The sequence below is a fragment of the Gigantopelta aegis genome, chromosome 7 (assembly GCF_016097555.1).
Source record: "Gigantopelta aegis isolate Gae_Host chromosome 7, Gae_host_genome, whole genome shotgun sequence".
Taxonomy (NCBI): Eukaryota; Metazoa; Mollusca; class Gastropoda; order Neomphalida; family Peltospiridae; genus Gigantopelta; species Gigantopelta aegis.
The window spans coordinates 37,692,540-37,715,710 of record NC_054705.1 but is presented as its reverse complement, the minus strand read 5'-3'; the positions used below and the strand labels follow the sequence as shown (position 1 = coordinate 37,715,710).

The 23,171-nt window shown below is 37.2% G+C and overlaps 1 protein-coding gene across 3 annotated transcripts in view; it reads left to right on the top strand.

Moving 5' to 3' along the window:
• LOC121376744 (DENN domain-containing protein 3-like) overlaps window positions 1-23,171 on the top strand; it is a 73,842-nt gene that overhangs the window by 41,256 nt on the left and 9,415 nt on the right. For all 3 annotated transcript variants that reach the window (XM_041504509.1, XM_041504510.1, XM_041504511.1), the window contains 7 exons: window positions 547-651; window positions 2,910-3,084; window positions 6,283-6,413; window positions 8,886-9,051; window positions 12,897-13,090; window positions 16,765-16,892; window positions 21,851-21,996. In XM_041504509.1, coding sequence (XP_041360443.1) covers window positions 547-651; window positions 2,910-3,084; window positions 6,283-6,413; window positions 8,886-9,051; window positions 12,897-13,090; window positions 16,765-16,892; window positions 21,851-21,996 — 1,045 coding nt within the window. The remainder of the gene's footprint in view (window positions 1-546; window positions 652-2,909; window positions 3,085-6,282; window positions 6,414-8,885; window positions 9,052-12,896; window positions 13,091-16,764; window positions 16,893-21,850; window positions 21,997-23,171) is intronic.

The following is a 23,171-nucleotide window of genomic DNA, read 5'->3' as shown; positions in this document are numbered from 1 at the left end:
TTGCAGACTGATGGTAATTAGAGGCAATGGAACAGGAGGGCCTTCCACCCTCCAACCCACCCACCCCCACCCTCAACACACTGTTTCCTGTTATATTGTGCTCAGAAGGCTGGAAATTAATTTTAACACCTAAAATTCGAATCACGTGATTTTTTAGAGAAAATAAAGGGAATTTCTAGTTTAAACATTTTTAACTTGCTGTTATTTTGTGTCTCTCAGCTAAGGAAGGGGCAGGATGTAGCCCAGTGGTAGAGCGCTCGCTTGATGCGCAGTCAGTTTAGGATCGGTCCCTGTCAGTGGGCCCATTGGGCTATTTCTTGCTCCAGCCAGTGCACCACAACTGGTATATCAAAGGCCGTGGTATGTGCTATCCTGTCTATGGATACCCTTGCTGCTACTCGAAAAGAGTAGCCCATGAAGTGGCGACAGCGGGTTTCCTCCCTCAATATCAGTGTGGTCCTTAACCATATGTCCGACGCCATATAACCGTAAATAAAATGTGTTGAGCATATTGTTCAATAAACCATTTATTTATTTATTTCTCAGCCAAGGAGGACTTTGTGACGATGGTGAGTGTACACTGTATGGCGGATGACTACGACACGATATGCCGACTGTTCAACTCGCTAATCAAGTTGGATGGAGATATGTGTAAGTTAGGTCTTCTAGATTATGGTAGCCCCACTCCTATGGCTAGGGATATTCAATGTTGGGCTAGTAAATAACTACTATTGCCATGCCCGACAGAGCTTCTAGATTATGGTAGCCCCACTCCGATGGCTAGTGATATTCAGGGTTGGGCTAGTAAATAACTACTATTGCCATGCCCGACAGAGCTTCTAGATTATGGTAGCCCCACTCCCATGGCTAGTGATATTCAATGTTGGGCTAGTAAATAACTACTATCGCCATGCCCGACAGAGCTTCTAGATTATGGTAGCCCCACTCCCATGGCTAGTGATATTCAGTGTTGGGCTAGTAAATAACAACTATTGCCATGCCAGACAGGGCTTCTAGATTATGGTAGCCCCACTCCCATGGCTAGTGATATTCAGTGTTGGGCTAGTAAATAACAACTATTGCCATGCCAGACAGGGCTTCTAGATTATGGTAGCCCCACTCCCATGGCTAGTGATATTCAGTGTTGGGCTAGTAAATAACAACTATTGCCATGCCAGACAGGGCTTCTAGATTATGGTAGCCCCACTCCCATGGCTAGTGATATTCAGTGTTGGGCTAGTAAATAACAACTATTGCCATGCCAGACAGGGCTTCTAGATTATGGTAGCCCCACTCCCATGGCTAGTGATATTCAGTGTTGGGCTAGTAAATAACAACTATTGCCATGCCAGACAGGGCTTCTAGATTATGGTAGCCCCACTCTGATGGCTAGTGATATTCAGCATTGGGCTAGCAGAGCCCTCAAAAGTACCCGGTCTCCGGCGGCAAATCGCCGCCTGAAACAGCTTTTGCCGCCGCGTACTTTTCGTTGATGGTAAAAAAAAAAGAAGTGCTTTCTCTTCTTTAATTTCTTCGATTTTTCAAATGTTTCTAGGGGAGGGCCCCCAGACCCCCCGCTTTGCCCCCTGCTATCATCACTGTTGTAGCCTGCTACTTCTTAAACTATTGAGGGCGCTGGGCTAGTAAATAACTACTATTGCCATGCTCGACAGATCTTCTAGATTATGGTAGCCCCACTCCCATGGCTAGTGATATTCAATGTTGGGCTAGTAAATAACTACTGTTGCCATGCCTGATGGCTAGTAGAGTAAGTGATGAGAAGCTTAAGTTCACAGCATATCTGAGCTTGAAATTAATGACAGCACTGATGGCAATTGCCGTCATTGAGATATAAATTGACCTGCTCAATGATGTATAAATCGACCTGCTCAATGATATAAATCGACCTGCTCAACGATATAAATCGACCTGCTCAATGAAATAAAATGACCTGCTCAGTGATATAAATTGACTTGCTCAATGATATAAATTGACTTGCTCAGTGGTGTAAATTGACCTGTTCAATGGTGTAACTTGACCTGCTCAGTGATGTAAATTGATCTGCTCGGTGATGTAAATTGCTCAACGGTATAAATTGACCTGCTCAACAATATAAATTGACCTGCTCAACGGTATAAATTGACCTGCTCAATGATATAAATTCACCTGCTCAATGATATAAATTGCTGCAAGTCGGGAGCATCATTCACAGCTCTTTTGTGCCACTGGATAAAAATGACTACCTTCAGTATACATGTACCTCCTCAATGATGGCAAAATGTGTATGTCTACATACAGCGATATAGCCTTTCAGTCTAAGTTGTGGACAAACTAATGTTCAAGAATTGTCTCCCTTATCAATGTTTTCTTATAGTAGACTGACATTCAACAGTTGTCTCCCTTTCTTATCAATATTTTTTTTGTAGTCTTGGACAAACTGATGTTCAAGAGTCTTCTCCCTTTCTTGTTAATGTTTACTTATAATCAGGACAGCCTCGGTGGTGTTGTGGTTAAGCCATCAGACATAAAGCTGGTAGGTACTGGGTTCACAGCCTAGTACTGGCACCCACCCAGAGCAAGTTTCAATGACTCAGTGGATTGGTGTATGGCCACTGCACCCTCTTCTCTCTCAGTAACCACTAGCAACTAACCCACTGCCTTGGACAGACAGCCCAGATAGCTGAGATGTGTGCCCAGGACAGTGTGCTTGAACCTTAATTGAATATAAGCACGAAAATAAGTTGAAATGAAAGAAATAAAATCAGGGACAGACATTCAAAAGTTTTTTCCCTTTGTTATTAATTTTATTCTTATAGAGTTGTCTCCCTTTCTAAACAATGTTTTCTTATAGTCCTAGACAAACTGATGTTCAAGAGTTCTCTCCCTTTTTTATCAATGTTTTCTTATAGTCGTGGACAAACAGACATTTGAGAGTTTCGTCTTGTGCTATAAAGAGAATCAGCACCTCTGTCAAAACATTAACATCAGCCACGGCAAGCTACAGGACCAGGAGTTCATACTCTGTCTGTCGCAACTCATCAAAACAGATTTTGGCACTGGCAGAATCGGACTCACTGACAAAAGGTTAGTCCAGGGCTAAGTGGTGCAGTGGTTAACCTTTAGACTACTGGATTAAATTTTGACAAAAACGACATTGAGTGGGTACAAGTTTATTATAAATACATAAAATAAAGTTCATATTATTTGAATAAGTAAGTATTATTTTTGTGGGTTTTTATAATTTTTATGATATTTTAGATCAGTTAATGTTGACTAAAATTAGGCAAAAAAAATTTAAAGTCACATTTACATACCGGCATTTGTGGCCAGCTGTCCAGTATTTATGCCTATTATTTCCAATAACAGTGGTTTTCTGACCAGAATGTTTTTTAAAAAACGAACTACGATTCATATTTCAATATTTGGTGATTTTCATTGTTGGTAAAACTATCAAATTTATTATCAAGTTAGCTGTCACAATCCGCTATCGATCCCTGAAAATGACCGCAACGTGCCACCATTGTTGTCAGGCTGGTAGGTACAGGGTCCGCAGCCCGGTACTGGCTCCAACCCAGGGGCCTTATATATTCACTAAACTCTCGCAACTTTGCGATCTCGCAGTGCAATGCTAAAAGACTTACAAAGAGGATGCTTTGTTGTCTAGCAGAGCCTAAGAGACCTTTATGAATTAGACCTCAGAGCAAGTTCTTAAAGGCTCAATCGGTAGGTGGAAGGCCACTACACCCTCATCTTCATAAATCAAGGCTGAATACGAGGAACGAATGTTAGCCTTGATTTATGAAGACATGTAGTCAAGATTACTGATATCCACTACTAGCGCCCTCTATTGGAAGAAAATTTGTAACACCGATTATGTCTCTTACACGATGACATCGCTGACCAATCACAGCATCGGTAACATGTGACAATCTTGAAAGCAATGTATCAAAAATTAACCGCCGGATGCTGACGCTGCCATCTTTTTTTACAATAACAAGGGAATCTATAAGGAGCGTTGCGATTTGTTGCAGTCAGATCTCATCGCATCCAATGAAATTTAAGCATTTTGTGGCACGATTTCTTGATGACATGTATCAAGGCTGAATACGAGGAACGAATGTTAGCCTTGATTTATGAAGATGCTACACCCTATTCTCTTACACTAACCACTAACCAACTAACAACTATATAACCCACTGTCCTGGACAGACAGCCCAGATAGTTGAGGTGTGTGCTTAGGACAGTGTGCTTGAACCTTAATTGGATATAAGCATGAAAATAAGCTGAAACGAAATGAATGGTTAGACCAGGAACCAATCTTAGCACTACTCTCATCATAAATATACCTACCATCGGGACCATAACTTTCTTTTAAGATCACCAGCCTATTCCATGATGCAGCATAGCTTACCCTGGCCATACATTATGTTAAATATTTACATTTGGTACGAGAGTAATGGTTAGTCCAGGGCTCTGTCCCACGAATCAATCTCAGCTCTACTATCATGGTAAATATACTTACCACCGGTACCGTAATTTTTTGCTGTAATTGCCAGACTGTTCCATGATGCAGCATAGCTTAGTCTCGACATAAATTACAGTGAATATTTACATTTGGTACGAGAGTAAAGGTTAGACCATACAGAAGAGAAAAATACTTAAAAATTGTAATTAGAGCCAGGATTTAATTCAGAATTAGACTTGCTGACAAAATGTTAGTTCACAAGAAGAAAAAATGCTGTAAAAATTGTAATCAGGGCCAGGAATTAGCATACAGTGTCATATCAAAAGTTTTCGTGATAATCCAAAATGGCCGACGTAAACACGGGTCAGTATGTCAATTTTAAAAACAAAATTCGGCTGGTAGAATTAATAACCATACCTCACTATTTGGTCAAGTGTCCCTTGTTATGACTGCAAGCCATAATGTGACGTGGAAGTGAAAAATATAAACTTTGAATATATTCCACATTTGTCAAGAACTGCAGAGAACAACTCTTCAGACATTTTTATGGTTAGGGCGTGTTTTGCAGTATTTTTTTCATTCTTAACCAAATATTTTCTATTATGTTCAAGTCTGGTGACTGAGCAGGCCATATCATACCACGAATATTATTTTCACGTTTATATACCTCGATTAATCGAGCTCTATGACAAGGTGCATTGTCATCCTGAAAACGATATGGTTTATTGATAAAATGTCGTGCTAAAACAGGCCAGAGATGATTGTCAAGTATTTCACGATACTTTTCAGCATTAATGTTTCCATTAACCACACATAAAGTTCCAACACCATGCCATGTAATGCAGCCTCAGATCATAATCGACACCCTTCGTTGACTTGGAACACACATGCATTCGGGATGGTATGCTTCATGTGCAGCTCGCCAAACAAAAACACGGTGATTTTTGCCAATTACTATCTGAGATTCATCACTAAATATCACTTGACTCCACTGGTTATTAACATCCCACCATATCCTGTCCAGGCACCACAACATTTTTTATTTTATTTTTTCACTTCACGGATACTCATTTTTTTCTCTCGAATAACTCACCTAAAAATCTTATTTTTGTGTAAAATTCTTTGAATTGTCACAGGATGAACTTTTACTCTCCTACCTTGATTAAAATCAGCAGTTATATCTCTAAGAACTTTCCCGCGATTTGTTTTGACCCTCCAAAGTAAACATAATTCTCCTCTAATTGTGATCTTTCGTGGTCGACCAGTTCTTTTGGCGTTCTCAACACTTCCGCTTATACAATATTTTTTCCACACTGATCGAATGGTAGACTCGGGCACCATCAATAATTTGACAATTTCTGAGTTTCTGTGGCCATGCGGTTTTAAATCAACAATCAGTTGTTTTTTCTCGGTAGTGAGATCTGTGGATTTGCGACCCATTTTGCAAAACACCGTCTGCTTCAAGATCAAGGGAGCAGACGACTAATTTATGACGTCACCAGTGTAGCTACGTAAAAAAGATATAAATAGGGATTGTATCAAAAGACTTGGTTTTACATAACTTGAGAATAACACGCATTTTGCGGAAGGTAGAAAAGCGCTTCCATGTTACTGACGTCATTTTCGCGAACACTTTTGATATGGTGCTGTACCCGGCGAGGGGGGTATCAAATCCGAAACTAGTGGATGCCTTTGTCTACATTGCTTTGAAATTTTTTTTTACAAATAGTGAAATATGGTGTAATAAATTTACTATGTTTTTATGTTCTCCAGTTCTTTATAAAAGTTTAAAATATTTTAACATTAATTTCTTTCAGGCTGTTCTTCCTGAAAGACGTGTCAAATGCTTTCAAGGAAATCATAAAGCTGAGAGACATCGCACACATCGAGATGCTACAGTCGAGGACAATTCTCAACAAAGGAGATATACTTGTCATAAAGAATGAAGGTGTGTGTCTTAACAAACATATACTTGTCATACAGAATGAAGGTGTGTGTCTTAGATTCTCAACAAACATATACTTGTCATACAGAATGAAGGTGTGTGTCTTAACAAATATATACTTGTCATAAAGAATGAAGGTGTGTGTCTTAACAAACATATACTTGTCATACAGAATGAAGGTGTGTGTCTTAGATTCTCAACAAACATATACTTGTCATACAGAATGAAGGTGAAGGTGTGTGTCTTAGATTTTCAACAAACATATACTTGTCATACGGAATGAAGGTGTGTGTCTTAGATTTTCAACAAACATATACATGTCATACAGAATGAAGGTGTGTGTCTTAACAAACATATACTTGTCATACAGAATGAAGGTGTGTGTCTTAGATTTTCAACAAACATACTTGTCATACAGAATGAAGGTGTGTGTCTTAGATTTTCAACAAACATACTTGTCATACAGAATGAAGGTGTGTGTCTTAACAAACATATACTTGTCATAAAGAATGAAGGTGTGTGTCTTAACAAACATATACTTGTCATACAGAATGAAGGTGTGTGTCTTAGATTCTCAACAAACATATACTTGTCATACAGAATGAAGGTGTGTGTCTTAACAAATATATACTTGTCATACAGAATGAAGGTGTGTGTCTTAGATTTTCAACAAACATATACTTGTCATACAGAATGAAGGTGAAGGTGTGTGTCTTAGATTTTCAACAAACATATACTTGTCATACGGAATGAAGGTGTGTGTCTTAGATTTTCAACAAACATATACATGTCATACAGAATGAAGGTGTGTGTCTTAACAAACATATACTTGTCATACAGAATGAAGGTGTGTGTCTTAGATTTTCAACAAACATACTTGTCATACAGAATGAAGGTGTGTGTCTTAGATTCTCAACAAACATACTTGTCATACAGAATGAAGGTGTGTGTCTTAGATTTTCAACAAACATATACTTGTCATACAGAATGAAGGTGTGTGTCTTAGATTCTCAACAAAGAGGTAGGACTTAGTGGTAAAGTGTTCACTTGATATGTGGTCGGTCTAGAATCAATCGTCATTGGATCATAATTGAGGGCCAATACATAATCTTCAAAGTTGGGGGCCAATACATAATCTTCATAATTGGGGGCCAATACATAATCTTCATAATTGGGGGCCAATACATAATCTGCATTGTTGGGGGCCAATACATAATCTTCATAGTTTGGGACCATTACATAATCTTCATAGTTGGGGGCCAATACATAATCTTCATTGTTGGAGGCCAATACATAATCTGCATTGTTGGGGCCAATACATAATCTGCATTGTTGGGGGCCAATACATAATCTGCATTGTTGGGGGCCAATACATAATCTTCATAGTTTGGGACCATTACATAATCTTCATAGTTGGGGGCCAATACATAATCTTCATAGTTTGGGGCCAATACATAATCTTCATTGTTGGAGGCCAATACATAATCTTCATAGTTTGGGGCCAATACATAATCTTCATAGTTTGGGGCCAATACATAATCTTCATAGTTGGGGGCCAATACATAATCTGCATTGTTGGGGGCCAATACATAATCTGCATTGTTGGGGGCCAATACATAATCTGCATTGTTGGGGGCCAATACATAATCTGCATTGTTGGGGGCCAATACATAATCTGCATTGTTGGGGGCCAATACATAATCTGCATTGTTGGGGGCCAATACATAATCTTCATAGTTTGGGGCCAATACATAATCTTCATAGTTGGGGGCCAATACATAATCTTCATAGTTTGGGGCCAATACATAATCTTCATTGTTGGAGGCCAATACATAATCTTCATAGTTTGGGGCCAATACATAATCTTCATAGTTTGGGGCCAATACATAATCTTCATAGTTTGGGGCCAATACATAATCTTCATAGTTGGGGGCCAATACATAATCTGCATTGTTGGGGGCCAATACATAATCTGCATTGTTGGGGGCCAATACATAATCTGCATTGTTGGGGGCCAATACATAATCTGCATTGTTGGGGGCCAATACATAATCTGCATTGTTGGGGGCCAATACATAATCTGCATTGTTGTTGGGGCCAATACATAATCAATGCATCTTTGTTGGGGGCCAATACATAATCATAGTTGGGGGCCATTGTTTGGGGGCCAATACATAATCTTCATAGTTGGGGGCCAATACATAATCTTCATAGTTTGGGGCCAATACATAATCTTCATTGTTGGAGGCCAATACATAATCTTCATAGTTTGGGACCATTACATAATCTTCATTGTTGGAGGCCAATACATAATCTTCATAGTTGGGGGCCAATACATAATCTTCATAGTTTGGGGCCAATACATAGTCTTCATAGTTTGGAGACAGTCCATAATTTTCATAGTTTGGAGAGCTTCTGACATCTACATGATTGTTTGCATTGTTTTTAGAAGCCTATTGTAACTCTATTTTGTAGATGGTTCTATAAAGTTCACAGCATCGTTGAAAGAAGAAAGAAACTGTTGGTACATGCTTATCGAGGAAATGAGATCAGGCAAGATCGTTGCCGAGGCGATGAAAGATATCTCCGCCATTCATGAAGCAATGCTTAATGTCCTGTTGGTGAAGGCTGTAATACGCATGTACGTTGACAATTTTTCTTCTTTTGTTTTTTTGGTAATTCAGAATAAGAAATGTTTGTAAATATGAGCTAGGTTACACACCAACATTCAGTTTTACATGCATTTTTACACATATTTACCCATTGGGCTATTTCTAATTCCAGCCAGTTAATCACAACTGGTATATCAAAGGTTGTGGTATGTGGTATCCTGTCTGTGGGATGGTGGACATAAAAGATCACTTGCTACTAATGGAAAAATGTAGCATGTTTCTTCTCTAAGACTATATGTTAAAATTACCAAATGTTTGATAGCCAATGATTCATAAATCAATGTGCTCCAGTGGTGTCGTTAAACAAAAATAAAATAAAATTTTCTACACAATTCTTATGTCAAAATAATATTATACAGTCATGTATTCTGTCAAAAATAGCACTATAACCATATGTCTCTACTAGATGTTGGAAGAACAATTTCTGTCATTAGTAAATTCTCAAAAATTAAAGGAGCTCAATCACAGATTTAGTGGGCCTTGTTTCTCTAAATATGCATTATAAATGGAAATTATATTCATTTGGAATATCAAACCTAGTTACTGTATGATCCAAAATATTTTAATTGAACTACAATCGAGGGAATTCCATGACACGATTCATTTTTAAAATTTGGAAGTCTTTTTGTAAAAAGTCATAAAAATATGGAAAAACAGACTCGTAGTGATGAGACTAAATATACGACAACCGTATAATGTATTTGTGGATTTTATATAAACGATCGCCATGTATAGACTTGGCAAATGAGGGCCAGCTATATACATGGCAAATAATAAAAAATAGATTATTTCATGACGAAAATACAGCAAAATAACCTTTTAGTCATATTTATTTACGATAAAATTAACTTTTTTAAACATTTTACGTAAGCAGCCTCAAAATTGCAATCGGTGAAAAATTATTATGTTCAAGCCCTGTTGTTAGTTTGTGTACTGTCCGTAGTTAGTTTCTCTTTCAGTTAATCTACCCCAGCCACTGATAATTTGTAATTGTTATTTTTATTTATTTATTTCATCATCATCATCATCATCATCATTATTATTATTATTGTTATTATTATTATTTATTTATTTATTTATTATTTATTTATTTATTTATTTATAATTAATTTTTTGTTAGTACTGTAGGGACAATATGACGCTATTCATATATCTATGGAAAACGTACACAAAAGGGTCCGCTAAATTCATATACTCCCCAACCCCGTCCCCTGTTCAGAAAATGCACTGTTCGTACAGTACTTAGTATGTATTCCTCCTGTTCCAGATGGTTCTGTAATATGGATCAATGAATGAATGAATGAATGTTTAACGACACCCCAGCATGAAAAATACATCGGCTATTGGGTGTCAAACTATGGTAATGCAAACAAATAAGGTGCTGATCAACATCAATATAAAAATTAAAGATTTAAATAAAAACAGTGTAAAGAACTGTGCAAAAATACAAATATCACAGATAGATACTGACTATTACTCAAAATTTCAATTTGTGCTGTATTGGCCATTCTCAAAGAGAATGTTACACCCCTGCACCACGGTGAGGTTACAGCATGCGCAGGGGTGGATGAATCAAATACATGTACTTATTTATAGCCAGCCCTCTTTAGTGGAGGCTATAGATACGGCATTCGTATATATATATAGTCACATCATATATAAACACCGTCTAGTTCAGAGTATTCTTTAAAAATGTAACAATTCCTATCCCAAGTCAGCTGTTATGGCATATTTTGTATAATAATGAATTTGACAAGGTGGAAAATGACGGTGTTTGTGATCCAGATGTTTAGAGTTTTTCGCATGGATGCAAAGGCCTAACTAATCGGGATTGTCGACATTTAACATGCTTGTGTTACTAAAATAAATTAATGTATAAGCTTAATATCATTCAGTACATGTTTTTATTAATTTTTAATAACTTATTTTCATTGGGTTTTTTTTCTTCTATTTACCCTACGTCGCAGAGGACGGTCAAGCGTTTTTGTTACACAAGCTTGGTAAATCGTTTTGGCACTGTGGTTATTCGGGGAATGCCCGTCATGTGACTCAAAATAATAGGTCACACCTCTGCTCTCCAAATAGCCGTTATTTTTCTCAGAATTATGGACTGTACCCATAATTCAATTACTTTTATAAAATATCAGTAATAAGTGTGATATGGTGGTTATGTAGATGGTTCAATAAAGTACTTTTAGGTACAAATCAAATGTATATATTGTCATATAATACCTTGTTGGGTCAATAATTAGGTCAACCATTCGTGACAGAGCGCATTTAATCACAAACTAAACTTTCCATCCACATTTCATTAAAAATATTTTGAATATTAAATATTGCCATATTTGCATTCATAAAAGATAAACTGTTGCGGGGATTGGACGTAGCCTAGTGGTAAAGCACTCACCTGATGCATGGTCAGTTTAGAATTGGGCCCATTATATCAAAGGCTGTGTATATACTGAAGTATCTGTGGGAAAGTGCATATAAAAGATCCCTTGCTGCATTAGGAAAAATGTAGCGGGTTTCCTCTGATGACTACTATGTATCAGAATTACCAAATGTTTGACATCCAATAGCTGATGATTAATTAATTGATGTGCTCTAGTGGTGTCATTAAAGAAAACAAAACAAAACTTTCTACACAGTTATTTATGTCGGGATATACAGTCATGTATTCTGTTAAATATAGTACTGTATAGTCACATGACACGGATATATTTTTGTACAATTCCTTTTATTGGTAAATGTTCCAAAATTAAACTGAAGATAACCTTTTCAACTACATTTCATTAAAAAATATTTTGATATTTATGTATTGCCATATCTGTTGCCATATTTGTTCACATTTGCTGTTATATAAGGTCTCACTACACAGATGTCATCTGCCATTGAAACCCATGTTAAATTGCCCAATTTCAAATGAAGATTGCCAATAGAATGGGTTCTCATTGGCACTAACAACATACACCATTGCAAACATACATTAATTTATATAGGTGTTTATTTTCACTCCTAATTGAGAACATTTCCATCTCAGTTTTTTGCTATATGACTGCATCTGGCTGTAGTACCGGTCCGAACAGGTAGTTCATGAACCAATTCACTCCGGCTGTCTCTTGCACTATACACCCATGTTCCAAAACGTCAGTGCACAATATTACAAAATAACATGGGCAAAATACAGCCAGAAGGCTTACCATTAAATATACATATTGTTTTAATTCTTCCCTAATTCCTAGAAGTGAATATGTGAACCATAACATGTGTCACAATTAGGAACTATAGTGGACCCTGATGAATGAACTCTCACCCGGTGCAATAGCCCAAAATATATATCCCCTGCCAAACTATACCCAGGGTATAAATTGGACTAGCCCAGAATATACCCCTGGGTATAAAACAGGCTAACCCAGAATATACCTCTCTAGTCTGTATTTCAATGTCCCGAGGGTTTTTTCCCATCATAATTTGTATATTTTGGGCTAGAGAATATTGAAATATCTTCTAAATTGACTAATCTGTGATAGTCTTATTTTTATGAAAGCAATAGTTGCTTTTCTTTTAAAGCGTTTATTATTATTATTTATTTATTTATTTTGTATATAGGTTAGTAATAAAAAATGAGGGTTAGGGTTAGGGGTATAAAACAAGCTAGCCTACTTTAACCCTGGGTATACATTGTAGTTTGGTGGTGGGTATATTTTGGACCTGTTACACCGGAAGTGAACTGTGTAGTGAAACCTAAGATAAACTGTTAACGAAATACAATAATTTTGTTTAGAAAATCATGTTTCATCTTTTTTTGTTACAGCAAAGAAGATCTTGCCCTTCCACCAGAGTCGATACGGTCGGTTGCCAACAATCTCTGCTATTTCACGGACTATGTGAAAAATGACCGACACCGTTTGCCATTAAGTACCATACAGGCCCTGCAACACAGAATTGACCCAAATTTTGGCGAGCATCAGAAGCATACTGTGGAATATCTCTTATACGTGCCAGGATGTAAGTTGAGCATACTGTGGAATATCTCTTATACGTGCCAGGATGTAAGTTGAGCATACTGTAGAATATCTCTTATACGTGCCAGGATGTAAGTTGAGCATACTGTGGAATATCCAGACCTGTCAACCCTCCCGGATTCCGCGGGAGTCTCCCGGTATTTGATCAAATCTCCTTTCTCCTGTGCGGGAGACAGTTTCTCCTGTTAAATGACATTTTTGTAAGCATAAAAACAAAATCGATCCTCTTTTGTCAAAATAACAGAAGGGAAGTAACTCTGCCTTTTTTTCTCATTCGGAAAATGTCGACTACTTTCGGTTTCCGAGAATGTAACAGGCCGAATTGTCCCGACTGTTTAACCTTTGCCGAAGTGAGAATTGTGGGATAGCCTATTTATATTGTTAAAAAAGCACATGGAGTTTATAAAATGATGTGTTATTATAAATGTTTGTTGTCATCGTAATGGCTACGAAGCGTGTTGCCGCTAATTAAACAGGCTGTGTATTGACATTCAGTGTTGCCATATAAAAAAAAAAAAAAACTATCCAATTTAGTTCCAATAGCCGATGATAAGATTAAAAATCAATGTGCTCTAGTGGCGTCGTTAAATAAAACAAACTTTACTTTTAATAACACCTCTGAATTGTAAAATGTCTTCCCACTGGATTACATAATGCAACTATGACAAATCTGAGTTGACAGCGATACACACGATGCATGTTAAAATCACATGTCACAGCAAGACAACGAAAAGACCAATTAGCTGTATAAACATACTTGTGTCAGTTAATTTTGTATGTTTGTGCGGTAAAATGTTGGTTATAAGGGTACACTTCAAGAAATTATTTTTGTACAATTAAAAAATGTTTGACATTGACATAAAGTTACTCACGGAAATGGGTATAATTCCGGTATATTTCACACGATGTCCGTAATGAGGTTTTACTTATGATTAATGAAAATACAATGTTTATTGCATCATTATAATGATTTTAAATCAGTACCACGCCACCGTTCCTCATTATAGTAAAAACTGAATATTAATTTATAAGATTTATATAAATTTGTCTTTGGTACTTAGGTACACTAACCACAAATGATAATGTAACGCAACCTGTAAGGCTGTAAGTGTAATACCGTAAATGTACTAATTATTTTTTTTATTTCTTGTTCATGTTCTTAACATTTTTGGATAAAAAAATTTTTTTTTTTAAATATGTATTAAATCATAATAATATTTAAACTTAAAAAAAAAAAAATAATAATAATAATTTTTTTTTTTTTTTTTTTAATGCCAAGATCTAAAGTTAAGAAGTATATATGACATTATAAAGTATTCATATAACTTATTGTAATAATTTTTTTTTTAAATCTTGCGATTTTGGGTTAAATTGTGTGAATTTAAAAAATCTCCTGCTTTTTGACCAAATCTCCTGCTTTTTCAACACACACCTCCTGCTTTCTCTTGACTAAAGGTTGACAGGTCTGGGAATATCTCTTATACGTGCCAGGATGTAAGTTGAGCATACTGTAGAATATCTCTTATACGTGCCAGGATGTAAGTTGAGCATACTGTGGAATATCTCTTATACGTGCCAGGATGTAAGTTGAGCATACTGTGGAATATCTCTTATACGTGCCAGGATGTAAGTTGAGCATACTGTAGAATATCTCTTATACGTGCCAGGATGTAAGTTGAGCATACTGTGGAATATCTCTTATACGTGCCAGGATGTAAGTTGAGCATACTGTAGAATATCTCTTATACGTGCCAGGATGTAAGTTGAGCATACTGTAGAATATCTCTTATACGTGCCAGGATGTAAGTTGAGCAGACTGTAGAATATCTCTTATACGTGCCAGGATGTAAGTTGAGCAGACTGTAGAATATCTCTTATACGTGCCAGGATGTAAGTTGAGCATACTGTGGAATATCTCTTATACGTGCCAGGATGTAAGTTGAGCAGACTGTAGAATATCTCTTATACGTGCCAGGATGTAAGTTGAGCATACTGTGGAATGGTTTTATTTGCAGGATGCTAATTTTTTCTCTCACCTCGTCTTATCATTGTAGAGTTAAATTCATATTGTTTGATAAATATGACATGACACAGCTGTCCATGTAGTAAATATAGAATACTAAACAAGCTTGCCTGTCATACCATTTTCATGAAATGAGTGAACAGTTTTGGTATCTGACGAGCGAAAGCGAGTCAAATACCAACACTGTTCACAAGTTTCATAAAAATGGTATGACAGACAAGCTAGTTTAGTATTTTATTTATTACAAACCAACTGCAAACAAGCCGCAACGCAGAAGTAAGCAGATGTCGATACCTACTTCATGTTATTTTTCTACCAATTGGGGCAGCAAGTGATCTACATCACGCTCACGTCATGCCGATATTACACTAGTTAGATATTGAGTGATTGTTATGGCATGAGCAATATCTTACACTATTGTTTAATAATATCTGATTATTTACCGTGTATCACAGAGGATGGGGTGGTTTTTTTAATAAATTTGATATGACACAACTGCCCATGTAATAACATCTGACTGTGTTTAAGAGAGGTTAATACATTTCATATAACATGCATGCCAGTGTAATAACATCTGATTATTGACATGTTTCAGGCAACACAGACCATGACAACAGTCGACCAATATCTATTTTTGACAGTATTTTAGGCAGCCCAGAGCATCATATACTCTGATATTTACTAAATTTGATACAACATATACTCATGAAATAATATCTGTTATTGACCATGACAGCTCAATTTTGTGTGATAAATTTAGTATGACACACACACACCTGTGTAATAATATCTGACTATTGACCATATGTTTCAGGCAGGTCAGTGTTGTATGATAAATTTGATATTACACGCACACCTGTGTAATAATATCTGACTATTGACCATGTTTCAGGCAGATCAGTGTGGTATGATAAATTTGATATTACACGGACACCTGTGTAATAATATCTGACTATTGACCATGTTTCAGGCAGGTCAGTGTGGTATGATAAATTTGATATTACACGGACACCTGTGTAATAATATCTGACTATTGACCATGTTTCAGGCAGATCAGTGTTTTATGATAAATGTGATATGACACCCACCTGTGTAATAATATCTGATTATTGACCATGTTTCAGGCAGTTCAGTGTTGTATGATAAATTTAATATGACATACATCTGTTTACTAATATCTGATCATTGACATGTTTCAGGCAGATCAGTGTTGTATGATAAATTTAATATGACACACAACTGGGTACTAATATCTGATTATTGACCATGACAACTCAGTGTTGTGTGATAAATGTGATATGACACAGACACCTGTGTAATAACATCTGATTATTGACCATGACCGCTCAATGTTGTGTGATAAATGTGATATGGCACAGACACCTGTGTAATAACATCTTATTATTGATCATGACAGCTCAGTGTTGTGTGATAAATATGATATGACACAGACACCTGTGTAATAACATCTTATTATTGACCATGACAGCTCAGTGTTGTGTGATAAATATGATATGACACAGACACTTGTGTAATAACATCTGATTATTGACCATGACTGCTCAATGTTGTGTGACAAATGTGATATGACACAGACACCTGTGTAATAACATCTGATTATTGACATGTTTCAGGCAACACAGACCATGACAACAGTCGACCTCCACGACTCTGGTGTTGTATGAGTGATGGAAAGATCAAGGCGTTTGATGCAACCAACTGGGAACTTGAGACTAGTGTAATCCACACGAAGAAGGCAGTGGTGGGTATACGTTATAAAAAACAGTCAACATTTGTTTTGTTTAACAACAACACTAGAACACATTGATTTATTTATCATCGGCTATTGGATGTAAAACATTGGTCATTCTGACATATACTCTTAGAGAGGAAACCTGCTACACTTTTTCTCATTAATAGCAAGGTTAAAGTTAAACTTTGTTCAACAATACCACTATTTATTTATTTATTTATTATTGGCTGTTGTATGTAAAAAAAATGGGTAATTCTGACATATAGTCATCGAGGAAATCCACTACATTTTCCCCATTAATAGGAAGGGATCTTTTATGTGCACCATCCCACAAACAGGATAGCACGTACCATAGCCTTTGATATTCCAGTCATGGTGTACTGGCTGGAACAAGAAATAGGTATACGTTATCATGTCACAGTCCTATCTAGAGCTACGATTGTTGTACTTTAGTTTATTAGATGTGTCTTTATATTTATAATGTGTGTATACATTATGGGCCGAATTCATGAAGCCCGTTTTTCTTACGCCAGTGTTTAAGCATTGTAAATGTACATGTATATACTTACATGTGTGTAAAAGAAAGAAAGAAATGTTTTATTTAACAACTCACTCAACACATTTTATTTACGGTTATATGGCGTCAGACATATGGTTAAGGACCACACAGATTTTGAGAGGAAACCTGCTGTCGCCACTACATGGGCTACTCTTCAGATTAGCAGCAAGGGATCTTTTATTTGCGCTTCCCACAGGCAGGATAGCACAAACCATGGCCTTTGTTGAACCAGTTATGGATCACTGGTCGGTGCAAGTGGTTTACACCTACCCACTGAGCCTTGCGGAGCACTCACTCAGGGTTTGGAGTCGGTATCTGGATTAAAAATCCCATGCCTCGACTGGGATCCGAACCCAGTACCTACCAGCCTGTAGACCGATGGCCTGCCACGACGCCACCAAGGCCGGTTTACATGTGTGTAAGTCATGCTTTATAAATTTGTCTTGTTTGATGTCGATCCCAGTCAGTGGGCCCTTTGGACTATTTCTCATTCCAGCCAGTGCTTCACAACTGGTGTAACAAAAACTGTGGTATGTACTATCCTGTCTGTGGGATGGTGCATATAAAAGATCCCTTGCTGCTAATCGAAAAGGGTAACCCATGGTGTGGCGGCAGCAGGTTTCCTTTCTCATTATCTTTGTGGTTTTTAACCATATGTCCAACATCATATAACCATGATGGCTAAATTATTTTATACATGTTTAAATCTCACACGCATCTAAAATAAAAAAACATAGGGCTATTTCTTGTTCAGCCAGTGCACCACGACTGGCATATTAAAGGCCATGGTATGTACTATCCTGTCAGTGGGATTGTGCATATAAAACATCCCTTGCTGTTAATCAAAAAGAGTAGCCCATGAAGTGGTGACAGCGGGTTTCCTTTCTCAATATCTGTGTGGCCCTTATAACCGTATGTCCGACGCCATATAACCGTAAATAACATGTGTTGAGTGTGTTGTTAAATAAACCATTTCGTTCCTTCCTAAAATAAAACATTATGATTGTAGTGGAGTGGGATATAGATAAAGTTGATAAGAGTGCTTGTCAGAGGTGTTTGGTTATATGATCGATTCACCTCAAGTGGGTTTTCCTCCTGGTTGGTAGGTACAGGGTAAGCAGCCCGGTAACAGCTACCATGACTGCAGTGTTCGAGATTAACGGTATCCCGATATCCCGGGGATACCAGAATTGAATTTTGGATACCAGACTTCAAGAACCCAGTATCCCACCGCGATACCATATAATGTTGGGGTTTTTTTTAATCCTGCGTTGTTTTTTTCCGCTAAACAATGAAAGTCGTCATTTACTGGTGAAGTTAAGTAACAGTATTTTCGAGTTCGCAGTCTAATGCTATACCATAACAATATCTCCCCCAAATCATACCCAGTCTAATGCTACACTGGAGCAATAGTGGTGTAGCAATAGACTGGGCACCGCTAAGTCGCTATTGTTTTTGTTGGATGTTTCCTCCCTTCAAATTTTATTTGTGATATTGATTCCACATCTGCAGAAAATTAATACAGGTAGGTTTATCATTAATAATGTCAGAATCACTTATAAATTACTGCTAAATATTAATTTTGTTAGTATTATTCAAAAATAGATTCCGTTTGATTGCAAATTTCACGAATACCGCAATTGCGATTGCACATTGCAATAGACTGGGAACGAGAACAGTGTTGTCCAAGTTTGTTACGATGATATTTATGAATTTCATTAAAGTGGGATACTAAATTCTCAGGTGGGATACCAGATTTTTGAATGTTAGTATCCAACTGGGATACTGTTGCAATTTTTTAAAGGGACACACCCTAGTTACGGCTATTTGTTAACCATTACGGCGTTGTTTTTCGCTATTAAACCCCATTTTTCACAAATAAAATTGCACTTTACTTACATTTTATTATTTAGAATACACATTTCCATTCACCTGAAGTGCTTTTTGGTAATCCTGATGTTTGTAAAACCACGAAATGCATTTTTTGCATTTTTTCACAAGACATGCTATCGAGAAAAAAACATTAAGCAAGCGAGGTCCAATCTATTTTTAGAGGGAATTTTCCTGTGTAAACGTCACAGACGTTGGTATACCACGTGACCGTTATCATTTTGGTTTGGTTTGTTTTCTCGTGCACGGTTTGCGCAATCAACATCCGATTTGTTGTTGTTCATTTGTGAGATTTTTCTTCACAGTTCGTGAACATTTTTAGTAACAATAAAGTTCAGACAAGTAAGTGTCTCAATACAAAACGTTACAAATCCTTAAAACCAATAATTTTGCTAAGTCTTACGATATCTGGAGAGGGGATACAACCAGGACAGAACAGTTGGAACATGTCCAGGATAGGTGAAAAGAACGCACCCCAAGTCTGTGCGCACTCTGTGAAATTTGTCGTGACGTAGGCATTGTTGTGCTTCGAGCGACATCTACCGGTGACATCAGAATATTAACTTTCAAAATTATTTCAAGCAATTGGGACATGGGGATTCCCATGGTATTTATCGATATAAAACCTGCTTTTTCACTACCATTTGATAAAAACGTGATCTAAGTGTGTTACAGGTTTGTAGATTCACCAAATTATAATTTATTTTCGCTGGATGGAACTAGGGTGTGCGGCTTTAATCTCGAACACTGGACAGGTATATCAAGAGGACGTGATATGTGCTCTCCTGTCTGTGGGAAAGTGGATATCACTTGCTACTAATGGAAAAATGTTGCAGGTTTCCTCTCTGAGACTGTGTGTATGAATTAGATACCAAACAGCTGAATATTAATCAATATGCTCAAGTGGTTTTGTTAACCAAAACTACTTTAGCAATAATTATGTTTGATACATTTCATTTTAACATTTTTTGTGTGTTGATATCCAATTAAGGTTCAAACATGCTGTCCTGGACACATCTCAGCTATCTGGGCTGTCTGTACAAGACAGAGTGTTAGTTATTAGTTGGTTAGTGGTTAGTGAGAGAGGGTGTAGTTGTCTTATACCTACATGTACCTACCCACTGAGTCGTTAAAACTCGCTCTGGGAGTGAGCCGGTACCGGGCTGCGAACCCTGTATCTACCAGCCTTATGTCCGATGGCTTAACAACGACACCACCGAGGCCGGTACCAGGCTGCGAACCCTGTATCTACCAGCCTTATGTCCGATGGCTTAACCACGACACCACCGAGGCCGGTCAAGGTTTACTGTTTGATACATTCTACCCCACTGTTTTGTGTACCAGTTAAGGGGATATAACTCCATGTGTAATGCAAACTGTTAAAATGTTATTTAATGACGCTCTTTGTTTATCATCACTGATGCGTGTTTGGGAAGGCTAGTGTCTAGTGCTAGATGAATGTGTTGTCATAGACGACGACAACAGTACTAGTTAAATTGTTCAAGAAAGGGGGAGATAATTATTAAATCAGTTGTTTATTTTAATCTGCATAATATGCATCAACCAATTTTGTCATAAACAAAATGCATAATTATATATACACATGTATATCCACTCTGTTTTCCAGGCTTGTATGGTTGCTGGTTGTATGGTTGCTGTTGGTGACAAACAACTGTAATATACCTCAACCAATTTTGTCATAAGAAAATGTATATATATATATATATATATATATATATACAGTCAAACATGTCTTAAGCGGTTACACAAGGGGGTAGATAAAAGTGGCCGCTGATTACAGGTTGCGACATATAGTCTTTAAAACATATGTTGTCGTTTCTTGTTTTAGCATCTGTACTCCTAATTAATGGATGTGTGCTTCACAGTTTACTATATAAATAAATGTTTGACATTTAATTATTTAATTTCTACTTCATGCAGTGTATTGTCATACATGTAGTAAGAAAATCTACAAATGTCAAGCCTAGCCTGCCCAGAGGCAATTAGATGCTTTCCATAGTCATAATTTCTTAATTGATACACAGTAGAGATGTTAGGACTGAATCGGTACTAATATTCCTGAAGGTGTGAAGATTGGTTATTTGCTGCACCTTATTGCTGTTGTTAAAATATCCCTTTTGTATAATAGTACACATTTAATGTGGTCGCTTAAAACAGGTATTTTAGCAATTTGGTATTCGATTTAGGTGGCCGTTGGCCGCATTAGACAGGTGACCGCTTATTGCAGGTGCATTTACATTATAAATCGTTTGGGAGAGAAAAAAGTGGCTGCTTAGGACAGGTGACCACTGATTACAGGTGGCCTCTAGGACAGGTTTGACTGTACATCAACTAATTCCGATATATATATACATGTATATACCCACTGTTTTTCAGCCTTGTATGGCTGTTGTTGGTGACAAACAACTGTATAATATACCTCAACCAATTTTGTCATCACAAAAATGCATATATATTTATATATACATATATATATATACCCATTCTGTTTTTCCAGACTTGTATGGTTGCCGTCGGCAACAAGCAACTGTGGGCAGGGTCTTACGGGATCTTTATCATCGACACGGAAACGATGACCTGCAACAAGACTCTGACAGAACACCGCGACCTCGTCACAGGCATTCAGCTCTCGAAAGACGGCAGGTAAAACTTGGTCTACTAGGGTCGTTCCCCATCAGTAGGTCCATTGAACTACATTGAAACCTCTCAAAACCGGATCCTCTGTGAAACCGGAATTACCTTAAATCCGGACGTTTTTTGTGGTCCTCTTTTAAATATCTGTACAGAAGGGAACCTCTCTAAACCGGATACCTCTTAAAACCGGACATTTTACTTGGTCCCAAGGATGTCCAGTTAAGAGGAGTTTCACTGTATTTCACATTCCACGACTGGTACCCAGTCCATCTAGGATTGACCCTGTCTGCGGGATGGTGCGTATAAAAAATATTTTTGCTACTAATGAAAAAATATATCAGTTTCCTCTCTGTAAGACTATATATCAAAATTTACCAAATTCTTTGACATCCAATAGCCAAAAGTTGTGATATGTGCTACGTTCCGCCCCTTTTTTTTCTGGTGACAGGCATTCAGCTATCTAAAACTAGGTCACTTCGATCATAACCGTATGCACTTACCATGTAAAACAAAAAGGGTGGACGGGGCATATTGCCAGTGGTAAAGAGCTGGCCTGATACCCAGTCCATCTAGGATCGATCCTGTCTGTAGGATGGTGCGTATAAAAAATATTTTTGCTACTAATGAAAAAATATATCAGTTTCCTCTGTAAGACTATATATCAAAATTTACCAAATTCTTTGACATCCAATAGCCGATGATTTATTATATCAGTGTGATCTAGTGGTGGGCCAGTTTTCTGTCTGGTTTTATTCTCATCTGAACGATTGCCCTATGACTGGTATATCGAAGGCCATGGTACATGACATTATGGGTGTAGAAGTTGAATATCTAGTATCCCACTGGTATATCAGGGCCCGTGCTTATAAAACTTTGTAGAGTCCAGACTCAATCTCTAATGACGTCACACTCATGTAATTTGTATGGCGTTGTCATGACATTAGTCTTTCAGACTCTTATTAGAGTCTTGAGTCTTAAAGTTTTATAAGGAAGAAAGAAAGAAAGAAATATTTTATTTAATGATGCACTCAACACATTTTATTGACGGTTGTATGGCATCAGACATATGGTTAAGGACCACACAGATATTGAGAGAGGAAACCCGCTGTCACCACTTCATGGACTATTATTGCGATTACCAGCAAGGGATCATTTATATGCACCATCCCACAGACAGGATAGTA